Source organism: Notechis scutatus, chromosome 1 (genome assembly GCF_049901735.1).
Source record: "Notechis scutatus isolate UNSWTSFEM ecotype Mainland chromosome 1, rNotScu1.2, whole genome shotgun sequence".
In the NCBI taxonomy this organism is placed as follows: Eukaryota; Metazoa; Chordata; class Lepidosauria; order Squamata; family Elapidae; genus Notechis; species Notechis scutatus.
The window spans coordinates 105213827-105228098 of NC_142009.1; the positions used below are offsets into that span (position 1 = coordinate 105213827).

The window sequence follows — 14272 nt, forward strand, 5'->3', positions numbered from 1 at the left end:
CTAAAACTAAATTCATCTCTTTGGCACCATCTGAAGCTTCAACAATCCTTCCTATTGGCTGGCATAACTAACAAAATTGTTAATCCATTATTGATCCATTGCACTCCTGATTTTAGAGCAGATTTATACATGGAACAGATACACATATTACTATTTCTATAGTTATTATCTATCCTACAGATATACATTCTATATTTTATAGATTCTATACATTATATAGATAATTCTATAGAAATTATTTTGGTTGGTATACTTTAATACTCCCCTACAAGTCTCCACGTATAGAAATAGACCAGTGGTCGGGGAACAGGGGTAAATTACCCCAAATGGGGTAAAACTGAAAATCCTGGGGTAATGAGGACGGGCGCGACGTTCTCATTACCCCAGGCATTTCCGACATTCTGTTCGCCTTCGGTGAATGCTGCTGGGATCGGGAATCAAGGACACAAATGAGAGAAGGGAGGGAGGAAGCAACGGAAGCCTGTCCTGCTCTCTGGCTCAGCAGCTTCGGTTCCTCCCGCCTCATTCCTCTCTCAGTCGCTCTCTCGCTCCTCCACCAGCCCAGGAAGAAACTGCTTCAAAGAAGCCGGGGGTGTGTGGCTTTTCCTGTCGGCGCAGCTCCTCCGAAGCGCCTTTTACCCCCACCCCGCCGCCAATCAATCCAGGTTCAATCCAGTGCTCGTTCTGCCTGCCTGCCTGCCTTCGTTTCTGGTAGTTTCGGAGCAGCTTCGGCTGAGAATAATAACTATTCGCCTCTTTTTCTCAGCGAAGCTGCTCGAAACTACCAGAAACCAAGGCAGGCAGGCAGGCAGGCAGAACTGGAGCACTGATTGAACTGCGGGCGGCCGGGCGGGCGGGGGGTGAACGGGCGCCGGAGGATCCGAAACCACCAGAAATGAAGGCAGGCAGGCAGAACAGAGCACTGGATTGAACCACGGGCGGCGGGGCGGGGCGGGCGGGCGGGGTGAACGGGCGCTTCGGAGAAGCTGCGCTCGAAACCACCAGAAACGAAGGCAGGCAGGCAGAACAGAGGATTGAACCGTGGGCGGCAGGGTGGGGATGAGCGGGCGCTTTGGGGAAGCTGCGCCGACAGGAAAAGCCACCCTGCCGGCTTCTTTGAAGCAGTTTCTTCCTGGGCTGGTGAGGAGTGAGAGAGTGACTGAAAGAGGAGCGAGGCAGACACCTGAGGGATGGGGCTGAGGAGGGGGGAGACACCTGAGGGATGGGGCTGAGGGAGGGAGGGAGACACCTGAGGGATGGGGCTGAGGGAGGGAGGGAGACACCTGAGGGATGGGGCTGAGGAGGGAGGGAGACACCTGAGGGATGAGGCTGAGGGAGGGAGGGAGACACCTGAGGGATGGGGCTGATGAAGGCAGGGCCGAGAGGCGAGGCTTCTCAGCCGTCCTGCAGGGACTATCTGTCGCTCAGGGTTGCAATGAGGAGGCATTGGCGTTCCCTGAACTTGGTGGTTTGCTGGCAGGCGTTTTATTACCCGACTAGGTAACAACATCAGATGTTACCTAGTCAGATAATGAAACGTCTGCAAGCAAACCACCAAACTCGGACTCTTTCTTCCCCCGGTCCTTGAAAAAGTGTTTCTGAGTGAAACTGGTCCCTGGCACAAAAAGGTTGGGGACCACTGGTTTACATACACAAGGACCTGACGCAGTGCAGAGCTCAGAAAACAACGCGAGCCGAGGTGGCTTCAGCTCCAATAACATTTTGAATTCAAATAGTGTATGATTTCCTTCCTTTCAAATCAAGGGGGTAACGTCGGCGTTTATAAATTTTTTGGGGGGTAAAAGGTAAAAAAGTTCCCTGACCCCTGAAATAGACGTTAATAAGAAGTCAATGATTTTAGATGAGCAGCTTTTTAAGTCATTACGTAGGAAAATACCAGTTCCCCATACTAAATTGAACTTAAAGGAAAATTTGATAGCTTTGCCTCTGCACTTAACAAACATTAAATCATATTTAAGTTCCTTTGAAAATAAACATTTTACATTGTATTTAACAACTGTGCAAACTTTGCAATTTCATACCTGGTAGAAAGGGTACAGTTGTTCAATAACACTACTGTGCTGACAAAATCTTTTCCATCTTAGCATATGTAAGTATTTGCTTTGGACTAACTGTGGGATCCTGTCGATAAAAAACTTTGTAAAAAAAATAAGAGATTTTTTCAGATTAAAATTACAGTTTTGCTTCTGAAAAACTATACATCATGTTGGAAGTTAAAACCCACCCCTCTCCTAGGAAAATGAAATATTTTAGGATATACTAAAAAGGCAGAATATTTTCCTAAAAAAGAAAAGTAGAAACTCAGAGAAGCAGAAACTCAGTGTTATGAACTAACAAAAAACCATTTAATAAAACTTATTAACATTATGTTAAGCAGGCTTGAAATCCTGCACTTTGGATTGGCCCACGAATAGCGAACTGGGATTGGTCATCACGGAGCAACCTGATGGGCTATTAGTTAACATCTTTTCATTGGGCAAAAGTTAAGCATGTGGACACAGGCCATTGGTTAACAGGTCAGTAGCTAGCTCTATAAAAGGGCTACTGCTATCCAAGAGTTTGCTCTCTCTTGTTCTGATTCTTAATAAAGAGTTGAAGTTCACTAAGTCACTGACTCGTCTCAATTACTTGCACCCATGCCCAGAATATAATACTGGCGACGAAGGTGGGATGCAAGAGACGATAGAGCTGATTGAACACTAAAGAGTGCCATGCAGAGCACGTGGCTGAACACGCACCAACGAAGGCAACATGGCCAGCGGTGCTATACCACCCGCTCCATTCGACCCGGCAAACGAAGACTGGGACTCATATATGGATCGGTTCCAAATGTTTTTGGAGACCAATAACTTAAAGGACGCGACAACCGGCAAGAAACGAGCAATATTCCTGACCCATTGCGGGCCGGCCGTGTTTAAAATGGCAAAATCACTCGCAAAACTGGCTGAAGTAAAATCAATGGACTGGGACACCCTCGCTCCCCTCCTAAAGGCCCACTATGCACCCGCGGTGCCCACACTTGTTCGAAGACATGAATTTTACCAGAGGGACCAACGGAAAAGCGAAAGTCTCGCAGACTACATCGCTGATCTCCGGAATTTGGGAGGCCTCTGTGGGTTTTCCAACCTCGAAGAAGCTTTGCGAGACCGCATAGTTCTGGGATTAGATGACCAGACGGTGCAAAGCAAGATCATGGCCAAAGGGGACATCGATCTTGCTGATGCCATTGCAGACACTACTGCAGCAGAAGCAACCAGGAAGTCGGCTGCTCGAATGCGCCGCAACAACGCACCGCTCCGTCAACTCGCAAATGACACCTCGCCTCGCCCCGAGAGGCACTCAACAACGGCGCATCATGAAGACCTGGAATCCCCATCAGAAAGTGATGAGGAAGAGGTCAACCGACTCCGGTCCGAACGAGACCAACAAACCCAACGATTCCCGCGACAATGCGGGTTGTGGGGCAACCCGCCCACGATCCGAGTGTAAATTCCTCGATGCACTCTGCCGTTCCTGTGGAAAAAGAGGCCACATTGCAAAGGTCTGCAGAAGCAAGCGAGGGTCCAGTCCCAAGCGCAGGGAGAATAATTGCAGCCAGTCTTCAGGATTCAAAACCGCGAATCGGAACCACCCGAACCACCAATGGAACAACCACTCCTACAGAAATAAAGCACCTGCCTCTTCCTCGAGACGGGAAGAAGCACACCAAACCATTACCATCGGCCACGCTACATCCTTAGACGCAAGGAAGATCCGAGTGAAGGTTGCCATCGAGAACCAACCTTGCATGATGGAAGTCGACTCGGGGTTGTCCCTCTCAATGGTTTCCTGGAAAACTTTCAAGCAGCTAATCCCGGCCATCCGTCGACAGGACCTCAGCCCCCAGAGGATCATACTCAAGGATTACCAGGGCAACAGAATCCCGGTCGTCGGTTCCAGCCAAGTCCAAGTCTCATTCAAGAACCGTATCGCATCACTACCACTGACTGTCATCGATCGTGATCGGCCTAGCTTATTGGGCCTACAATGGTTCGCCCCGCTCGGGATCATGGTAGCCGGCGTCCATCGAGCTGAGAGCAACGACTGGGAGGAGTCGCTCGTTCAAGAATTCCAGGACGTTTTCTCAGACGGACTAGGCAAGTACAAGGGGACCCCAATATCGTTTAACCTCAACCCTGAAGTAGCTCCCATTCGCCTTAAGCCTCGTCGGGTGCCTTTTGCACTAAAACCAAAGATCGACGAGCAACTCAATAAATTAATAGCCCAGGGCGTTTTAGAACCAACCGACCACGCCCGTTGGGAAACCCCAATTGTAACCCCCATCAAACCAGATGGATCGTTAAGAATTTGTGGGGATTATCGGGCCACTTTGAACCACGCACTTCAGCAAAGTGCTTACCCGGTACCGGTGGTTCAACACCTTCTCCACTCCCTGGGTGGTGGGAAGATATTCGCTAAATTGGATTTGGCACAAGCGTACCAACAGTTGCCCATTGATGCGGAAACTGCGGAAGCACAAACTATCGTTACGCATAGAGGCGCTTTTAAATGCAATAGACTCCAATTCGGAGTGAGCGTAGCTCCGGGAATTTTTCAAAGTTTAATGGAGAGACTCTTACAAGGCATAAAAGGGGTCGTACCATATTTTGATGATGTATTAATCGCCGCCCCAAATAGAAACATCTTAGAAAAGCGTCTCAGAATGGTTCTAAAGAAGTTTAAAGACGCCGGCTTGAAGGTTAAAAAAAATAAATGTCAACTGTGTACCGAGAGGGTAGAGTTCCTGGGATACCTCCTCGATAGTCAGGGAATCCATCCCACTGATAACAAGCTAAAAGCGATTAAAAACGCCCCAACGCCCAAGAATAGAACAGACCTCCAAGCCTTTCTGGGGCTCATTAACTTCTACAACGTTTTCTTGCCCCAGAAGGCGACTGTAGCAGAGCCCTTGCACAGACTTCTTGATAAAAGAGCTACCTGGGTCTGGGGACGTCGAGAGGAACGCGCCTTCCAACAAGTGAAAGACTTGCTAACCTCCGACGCTGTTTTGATGCAGTACAACGAGACTTTACCTTTAACTATTACTTGCGACGCTTCACCGTTTGGAGTGGGAGCAATCTTAAGCCATGTACTCCCAAACGGAAACGAGGCACCTATTGCGTTTTTCTCACGAACATTATCAAAGGCCGAAAGGAACTATAGCCAACTCGATAAGGAGGCCCTTGCTGTTGTGTCTGCTGTGAAACGTTTTCACGAGTACGTGTATGGACGAGCATTTACGATAGTTACAGATCACAAACCATTGCTTGGTATTATAGCGGGAGACAAGCCAACCCCCTATATATTATCACCAAGAATGACTCGATGATCTGAGTTCCTAGCTGCCTACAATTACGTGTTGCAACATCGCCCGGGGAAAGCCATTCCCCACGCTGATGCATTGAGTCGTTCTCCACTTCCGGAAGCCGTCGACGACCCAGCTCCAACCCTCACGACACTACAAATTGAGATGCTGCACTCGCCACCACTAACAGCGAGAGACATCGCGATCGAGACAAAACGGGATCCTGTCCTAGCACGAGTCCTCAGCTGGGTCGAACGAGGATGGCCAGCCGACCAAATCCATGACGATTTCGCACCATTTAAGAATCAGCAGACAGAGCTTTTCTCCCAGAGAGGTTGCGTTCTCTGGGGGGATAGAGTAGTCGTCCCAGAGAGGCTACAACAGACTGTTTTGAAAGTATTACACGAGGGACATCCGGGCATCGTGCGCATGAAGGCGCTCGCACGAAGCTACGCATGGTGGCCGGGCATTGATAAACAGATTGCAGCCTGGGTAACCACGTGCCAGAAGTGCCAGGACGTTAGCAACGCCCCACCTAAAGCGACGGCAACCGAATGGGAAACCCCTCGAGGTCCATGGTCCCGTATCCACGTTGATTTTGCGGGACCCACCAAAGGACACACATTTTTATTAACAGTTGACGCCTATTCAAACTGGCTGGAAATCCAAAAGATGAAGACAACCACTACAGACTCAGTCATTAATAAACTGAATAAATTATTCGCAACGCATGGGTTACCAGACGTTTTAGTTTCTGATAACGGGCCCCAGTTCACGGCCCTAGCTTTCGAACAGTATCTAGTGGACCGTGGCATCCGCCACGCGCTCACCTCGCCAGCGCACCCTGCGGCTAACGGAAGTGCGGAGCGAATGGTACAGTTCGTCAAGAAAACCCTACATAAAATGGACTATGGGGACATCAACAACAAGCTCAACCGAATACTCCTGCTCCAACACATCACCCCACACAGCATCACGAATAAGACGCCTGCCGAACTGCTAATAGGGCGGAAACTTCGCTCTCACCTTGACCGCCTCCATCCCTTTTATTCACCAGAAAAACCCTGTGGATCCAGTGGGAAGTGCCGCGAATTCAAGGTAGGCGACTTGGTGTTTGCTAAAAACTTTTCTGGCGACCCACTATGGGTCCCTGCAACTATTACCCAACCCACCGGCCCCAAATCTTACCGCCTACAGACTAATGACGGAAAATTTTGGAAACGCCACATAGATCAACTCCGATCCAGAATGGCACCCACCTCCCTTGACTTCCATAATTCACAAACTAAGTGGTGAGGAGATATCGAGGAGGCCGAAAATGGGCTAGATGACGACATAATCACGGGGACCCAGCAACCTAACAAACGAAACGCGCAACCTGAAGAAGAATCAGGGAACGGGGTGTTATCTCCGCCCAGAAATAGCACGAGGGAGGCAAGTCCACGGGACCCGGAAGCAAGCCTAGGAGACTGGGATAACAACAACGAGAGCCGCGCCGAGTCCCCCCGCGCAGAAACAGAACTAGCCGCACCAGAAACCCTTAATAGCGTTCCACCGGAATCGGACTGCAGACAAAAACCGGTGGAACTGCGAAAATCAAACAGGCAGGTGAAACGACCTGCATATCTACACGAATATATTACCGCACCCCTCAAACGGAACCTAGGGGAGAGGGGTGTTATGAACTAACAAAAAACCATTTAATAAAACTTATTAACATTATGTTAAGCAGGCTTGAAATCCTGCACTTTGGATTGGCCCACGAATAGCGAACTGGGATTGGTCATCACGGAGCAACCTGATTGGCTATTAGTTAACATCTTTTCATTGGGCAAAAGTTAAGCATGTGGACACAGGTCATTGGTTAACAGGTCAGTAGCTAGCTCTATAAAAGGGCTACTGCTGTCCAAGAGTTTGCTCTCTCTTGTTCTGATTCTTAATAAAGAGTTGAAGTTCACTAAGTCACTGACTCAATTACTTGCACCCATGCCCAGAATATAATACTCAGCCCCCTACCTTTGTTAATGAGTGGGCCATTAAGGCTTAGGCCAGAGTATTCTACATAATAAAGGCCTCTGCCCATCTCACCACCTGGCCTGGGAAGATTGTATCAGCTTTCACTCGGGTGAAACCAAGTGGTCCAGATGGACCACATAGTTTCTACAAAGTAGTACAAATAGACTACAAAGTTAGCTAAGACCCCCGCCCCTGGGAGTCTGACAGCCAATGGGATACATTTCTTGCACAGGAACAGGAAACGCTAAGGTGGGGCCCAACAGAGGTTATAAAACTAAGGGTCTCTCAGCATCTCACCCCTTTTCCTTCTTTCTTCACCCAAGGCATGTGATCCTGTCCACCATTAAACCATCCTTCCAAGCAGTCACCATGGTTCCAGTGTCTTTCTTCCCCACTTGGAACTGAACCCAGAAGGCTATTTCTTCCAACAATCATAAATAAGTTCCTTGGAATATCATTCGCCATACACATTGGCTCATTGTCCAGCTCAAACTAAAAAATTCCAATACACAATATGTGCAATGAGAGGCACAACTTTGAGGAATTTGGAGGCTGAGAAACCATACTATGTCAGGGGTTTTTTTTTGGCGGAAAATTTAGGCTGGAAAAAACCTTGCAAACAGGTGAAAAAAGCAAACATTACCTGATACAACAAGAAGGGTAAGCTTTCTGGTGTATATTCTCTTTTTAGACAGCTATCTAGCTCCCTCTTCAGGACATCAGTCTGAATTACAAGAGGTTTTGCCTCTGCAACCTGAGAAAAATCAACAGCGTAAAATTATTCTATGGTATTGAATATGGTATGCTTATAATATTTAAAAGGGATCTTTTAAAATTGTAGAAAATGCTGTTTAGTAACAATCAACATTCTAATGACAATTTTGTTATTCAATAAAATAATTACTAAAAATCAGAAATAAGCTTCTCCAGTTTGAACAGGCAAAAGGCATAAGAGGTATACTTTTGGACTATGCTGTTATATTTTATTTACAGTGATGCATTTATTACTTACCTGTAAACATTTTTTCAGTGTCCACTCCCTTTCTCTTCTGAAATAATCAACGTCTTTTGGAAGGGGCACAGAACTATGAAACATGATGAAATATTATTGTGGACCAAAGCAGAATTAGCAGTAAAATATATATGAAATGATTTAACAGCTGCAAACTATATAGGGTGAATTTAACAATAATCACTTGGAAACTCAAGGATTTCATACAACTTGTATCCTAAATACCCACAGTCTGAGACTTTCAAGTCAATATTTATTCCCACCTATTGTTAAATATATTCTTATTTCCAACTACTTTTGCTGAAATTAAAAGGCCAATTCAGCTCTGTCAGACCTTGTCGGCCTCAGCTTTGTGGAGAGGCTTGGGATACAGATTAATGCATCTTATCAATTTCCCTGCGGAGTTCTGCTCTTTGTTGGATGATCCTAAGCATTTTCTGCTAGCTTGTGAATTTAAGGATGTGATATAATAATTTGCAAACATTGCTACACCTCCTTTCTTTAGTATTGGTATATAGTCTGTTGGTCAGTATGTCATTTTTCAGATTTGTTGATACAATTTGCTTAGAACCTTTACTGGTTCTTCTTCTGTTGCTTCCCATATTCTTATAGCCATTCCATTAATTTGGTAAGCTTCAAATTTGGAAACAATCAGATGTGCTGATCTAATTTAACCTTCAATTGTAGAAGTTCTTCTAAATAGGGAATAACTAATATAACATGGATCCTGACACCTTAACTGAACTACAGTATACTCCTTCCAACTTGGTTTGATGTTCTGTGAATCAACTAGTGCAACCACTTTGCCCTGCTAGTAATCTCACTACCATGTTTTATGCCAGGATTTTCTGGTTTATCTCTAAAGGCAGCACCATAAACAAGTTGCAGTAATCTAATGAATTTGCATCAGTCTGTGAGTCACTGATATCACAATAGTAACTCACTCCTCACATATTGTTTTATAAGTGGATAAACGTTGGGTTGTACATCCTAAAGAATATTGCTTTAAGGTTACACATGATGTGTTGGAATTATTAACATCAAATGTGCTGCAGAGAAATATACGATTGATTGGGAACTATCATTGGGAACTATTGATGGCTTTTTGAGGACAGGTGACCAAGCTAATAGTCATGAGAATCCTGTTCACTTCATCAGTAGGGTCAACCTCCTCCCAGATAACTGAGCAAGACTTAGCCCAACATAGGACCTGTTACAAGGCTAAAGTCCAACCTACAGCAAACTGACTTTATTCCACAGATGCCCAGTACATTCCTCACAATGATTTTACAGGAAGACCTTTGAGCAACCTTGCCAAGAATGGGAAGGAGCTGCATTGGAGCAAAGCTATGTGGCCCTTTATGAAACAGCTATGGTCCTAAATAAGAAATGACATTTTTACCAATGTGGAGTTCCCTGTAAGATTCCATTTCCTTCAATTTCTGTCTTCAGTTCAGCCAGCTGCACAGCTAATTCTTTCTCAACCTGTTGGACTCTTTCAGTTGAAGAGATTTTATAAATTTCTTCCATTTTGTCTTGTAACATAAAGAGAAAAGTGTAGATAAAATTATATTTAATTTTCAATAATACAATTTCAGAACCAAGCATTTTAGAAGTAAGTGCATAATTATAATGCACACAAACCAAAGAATTAAGTTATAATGTGTGATGGATCTTTGTTTCACTTCTTGTTTGAGAACAAAAGAACTAGTAGAAGTGTAACTTACCTTTTCATGCTAACCACCCAGCTTATGTATTAAAACGGTACATGCCACAAAAGTAAAAAGGCCAGTTATTTAAACAGTTTAATGACTTTGCTTTTATGTGCATTGTTAATTGCCACAGAATAATTTCAAGATGCAAATGCATGCTGCCTGTTGCATTCTATTACTTGAAACTGTGTTAGCATTTTGAAGGACCAAAAGATCAGATGGATTAACCTGAAACAAATTCTGCATCTAGCTGTGATTCAAGCTTCTTTTATGTCACCAACAGGGTTAAATTCCTTTGGCTGGAGAAGTCCTTGCCAGTCTCCCACAAGCTGCCTGTCAAGTCCGATAATAAAGCAAGAACATAAATCACAGGCAAACGCCACACACAGAATTTGTCGAAGCTTCTATCCCAAATTAACAAGTTGTCCCGAACAAGAATCCAGAGCTAACACGCCCACTTTTATTCCCTGAGGGACGTGTCAGTCTCTCATCTCAGTCCCTGATTTGTCCTTTCCTTCTACGTTGCATCTCACGCCTATGCCTGCGTCTTTGCCTCGCATCAAACCAACATTCCTCAGTTTGATCCTCAGCCAGAGGCTCCGCTACGCTCTCCTGATTATCTGCCAACACCTGAGGCACAACCAGGGAGGAAGGTCCTGGGGAGGAAGGCAATTCCAAATCCTCCAGCAAAGCAGGCTCAAACCTCAAGGCCAAATCCTCCTCTTCCTCATTGCTCAAGTCTGTGTCTTCTAACAGAGCAGGCTCAAACCTCCGAGGAAGCCATCGAAATAAAGAAATATATATATATATATATATATATATATATATATATATATATATATATATATATATATATATATATATATAACACACACACACACACACACACACACACACACACACACACCATTTGTTTCGTGATTTCACGGTACAATATGTGTCTTTTTTGACAACACAGAAGCCTGATGATGGCAGATGAGATTCTGAAACACCATTCTGTGTTTGACAAACGTTGATGGCTACAACTTCTTACAACTTTAAAAGCACAACTACAATGATGTGGGAAAATACCCGAACAAAGCTGAATACCGTGTGTGTGTGTGTGTGTGTGTGTGTGTGAGAGAGAGAGAGAGAGAGAGAGAGAGAGAGAGAGAGAGAGAGAGAGAGGAGATAGTTTGTTAGGTACTGAGGCTATCATATGTTGTCTATCTGGAATACATCAGAGATTCCTGGCTGAGTATTAGTACAGAATATTTCATAAAGGTCAAAAATTGACTTAATATATCTGTTCCCTCAAATGTCAGTTCCATAACAAATTCTGTCCTCTGCTTGTTCTTACTGTGGTGGTAATATGCAATGATTTAATTTATATGTAAACTTTCTTTCAAGAAACTCAAGGGTGTAATACATCATTTTTGTTTCTGGCTTCATTTCCTACCCATCTCCAATACATCAGATTCTGAGATAGCTGATATAAGATACCGATTTTTGTAAAGCAAAAATTAAGGTTAATATTCTGTACCTCAAAGGAGTTCCAAACAAGTTCAAGTCCAACACTGTAATTAATGCAGAACACTGACTGCATTTTTCCAACACTGTTTCACATCTTTGGCTCATTCTGGTCGGTTTAGACAAAAGTTTTTAAAAACGTTTAAATTATTTTATCCTGACATTTGATATATAATTCAAAGGCAACAAGAACGTACCTAATCACCAGTATCAAATCAAATCTTTATTATGGTCATAGAACAGTATAATCACTTGTATCAAAGATTTTGATAATTACATAGAATTGTTCATTTCTCCTCTTCGAGCATGACTCTATAGTTCCAGTTCTTCATTAAATTTTATGTAAGAGCTGACTCTTGATGTGATTTGGGAGCACAAATTCTATCAGAATAAATCATATGGGTTCCAGTTAGATAAGCTGCAGCTGAACCCACAGATAATTTCCCATCGATTTATGGAAAAAAAGCACATCCCTTTTCCTGACTTGTTGCTCAAAGCCACACGACGTAATGAATTTGGAAAATGCAATTTCTTTAGAAAAAGGACTCCATCTAATTAATATATAAATTAAAACTGTGATAGATTTAATATTTGTCTTAAGCATGTCTCTTAAATTGGAATGACTGCTTCTGCCAAGATATAGAAATGCCATAACAAAATAATTTCCCCCAATTTCTTATGAAACTTGTACGCTTTTTCTTTAAGCAACAAGTCTGTTGTATAACTGGTGCTTACAGGATTTTTGAGTGCCAGATCACAATTTCAAAAATAATCAATGATCAGTTGATGTCTCTCCCCCAGAAAAAGCCACAGGCATGATTGTGTTAGCCGGTAATCAGATTAAGAATACTGGCAACACATATAAGATTTCAAAATAAACATACTACTAGGAAGCATACCTGTTCCCCTAAAAGCAGGTAAAATTGAAATGACCTTCATTATGATGATGGGAAGGGAAAGGAGAGGAGGTAGAGAGAATAAAGAGAAAATGTCAGAATTTCTTCTCCAATTCTTAATTTTTGAAGCATTTAAATGATAATTCTAAAAACATAGTATTTAACCTCCTTCAGAAACCCATTTTTAAAAAATCTTCCCTAAGAGCAAAACTTCTGCTGTTGGTTTTGATTACTGTAGATGTTTTCTTTAGCAGAACAAGACTTGGGTCTGTGTATCATCGACGTCCAGTATTTTCCTTCTTTGAAGGTCTTTCATATGCAGTTATTTTAGCATAAATTTAACAAAGAAATGCACTTTCTGGGACAAATAAAATTAATTTGCTATTACTTTTCCTGTTTTGGAACACATAGTTTAAAAGAATACGATACCTGGTATCAATAGAAAGGTCACAACTTCACAAGCACAGAAGGTAAACAGCTTATAGCAAAGAGCTCCGTTGCGTTATTAGAAACAGTAGCAGCAAATATCTCCCACAGGTTTCTATAGCTAGTGTGATCAAAACTAAAAATGCACTCAAGACATTCGTCTGAGTGCTTGTTTCAGGTAACCATAACAACATCAATACACAAAAGCTGAGGAAATAACTTCCTGGGCTCCAGTTGAATAGATGGCATGTTGATTTTTTTTAATCCCCATAAATGGGGCTCTTCTACATAAGTGGGAGAAAACAATATTTTGCCGAGTTCTAGAGACTTTAAAACCATGTGAAAGGTTAGTAGGCCTCATGGAACCCAAATATTTGTACAGACAGTTCTGTTTGGAAGTTAGATATCACAAATGAAGCCCTTTTGAAATACTGATGTAAACAACTGCAAATCCACACCATCTTCATACATTCATTTATTAAGAGCCAGTTTGCTATCAGGTGTTCAAAAAAGTAGAGTTGAATATGATAACCACGAGACACCTTCCACTGGTTTCCTTCCAATGACCATTCTGCTAAAGCACCCAATTTCTCCTCTCTGGAGTGTTCAGAGGTGATGTGGTCAATTCTTGGGGTGTTAAAAGGGGGAAGAATTCCATGAATCCTGCAATCTGCTTGCACCAGATAAACTTGGTTTTTAGTGTTTGTATTTGTCAATACCAGGATTCTTTACTCTTGACAAAGATTTCATACAGTGGAACCTTGGGTCACGACTGTAATCCATTCCAGGACTATGGTCACAACCAGATTTGGCCATGACCGGAAGCATGACCACCTGCGCATGCATGGACCAAACAAAAAATGGTGCCAAAGGGGAAATCGCCGTGCCATGGCGATTTTTGGGTTTGCTTGGTCGCCACCCGAAGATCTGTTCGACCAGAAGCAAAACTCCTGGTCACCAGATTGAGGTTCTAATGCAGGGGTCCCCAACCACCGGTCCGCGGACCAGTACCGGTCCGCGGAACAACTCCTACCGGGCCGCTGGCTTGCTGGGCGCCGCCATCTTTTTGATGAAAAAGTGCTTCCGGTGAGCTTTTCCGGTAGAAAGCTCACCGGAAGCACGTTTTCATCAAAAAGATGGCGGCGCCACTCGTGAGCTTTTCCGGGTAAAAGCTCACCGAAGCACTTTTTCATCAAAAAGATGGCGGCGCCAGCGCTTCGGTGAGCTTTTCCGGATGAAAGCCATTTCTACCGGAAAAGCTCACGAGCGCTGGCGCTATGCCATCATTTGATGAAAAAGTGCTCCGGTGAGGTCAGCGGAAGCACTTTTTCATCAA

At 43.9% G+C, this 14272-nt stretch overlaps 1 protein-coding gene across 3 annotated transcripts in view; it reads right to left on the reverse strand.

Moving 5' to 3' along the window:
• The window catches only part of LOC113411444 (uncharacterized), a 71497-nt gene extending 58433 nt beyond the window's left edge, over positions 1-13064 (reverse strand). For all 3 annotated transcript variants that reach the window (XR_015745217.1, XM_087942443.1, XM_087942436.1), the window contains exons 1-5: positions 12940-13064; positions 9796-9928; positions 8394-8466; positions 8025-8135; positions 2043-2156 (exon numbers count right to left, since the gene is read on the reverse strand). Coding sequence is in view for 2 of the 3 variants with exons in the window: in XM_087942443.1 (XP_087798569.1) it covers positions 2043-2156; positions 8025-8135; positions 8394-8466; positions 9796-9923 (426 nt within the window). In the remaining variant the exon portion in view is untranslated. The remainder of the gene's footprint in view (positions 1-2042; positions 2157-8024; positions 8136-8393; positions 8467-9795; positions 9929-12939) is intronic.
• Positions 13065-14272: the final 1208 nt, after the last annotated feature.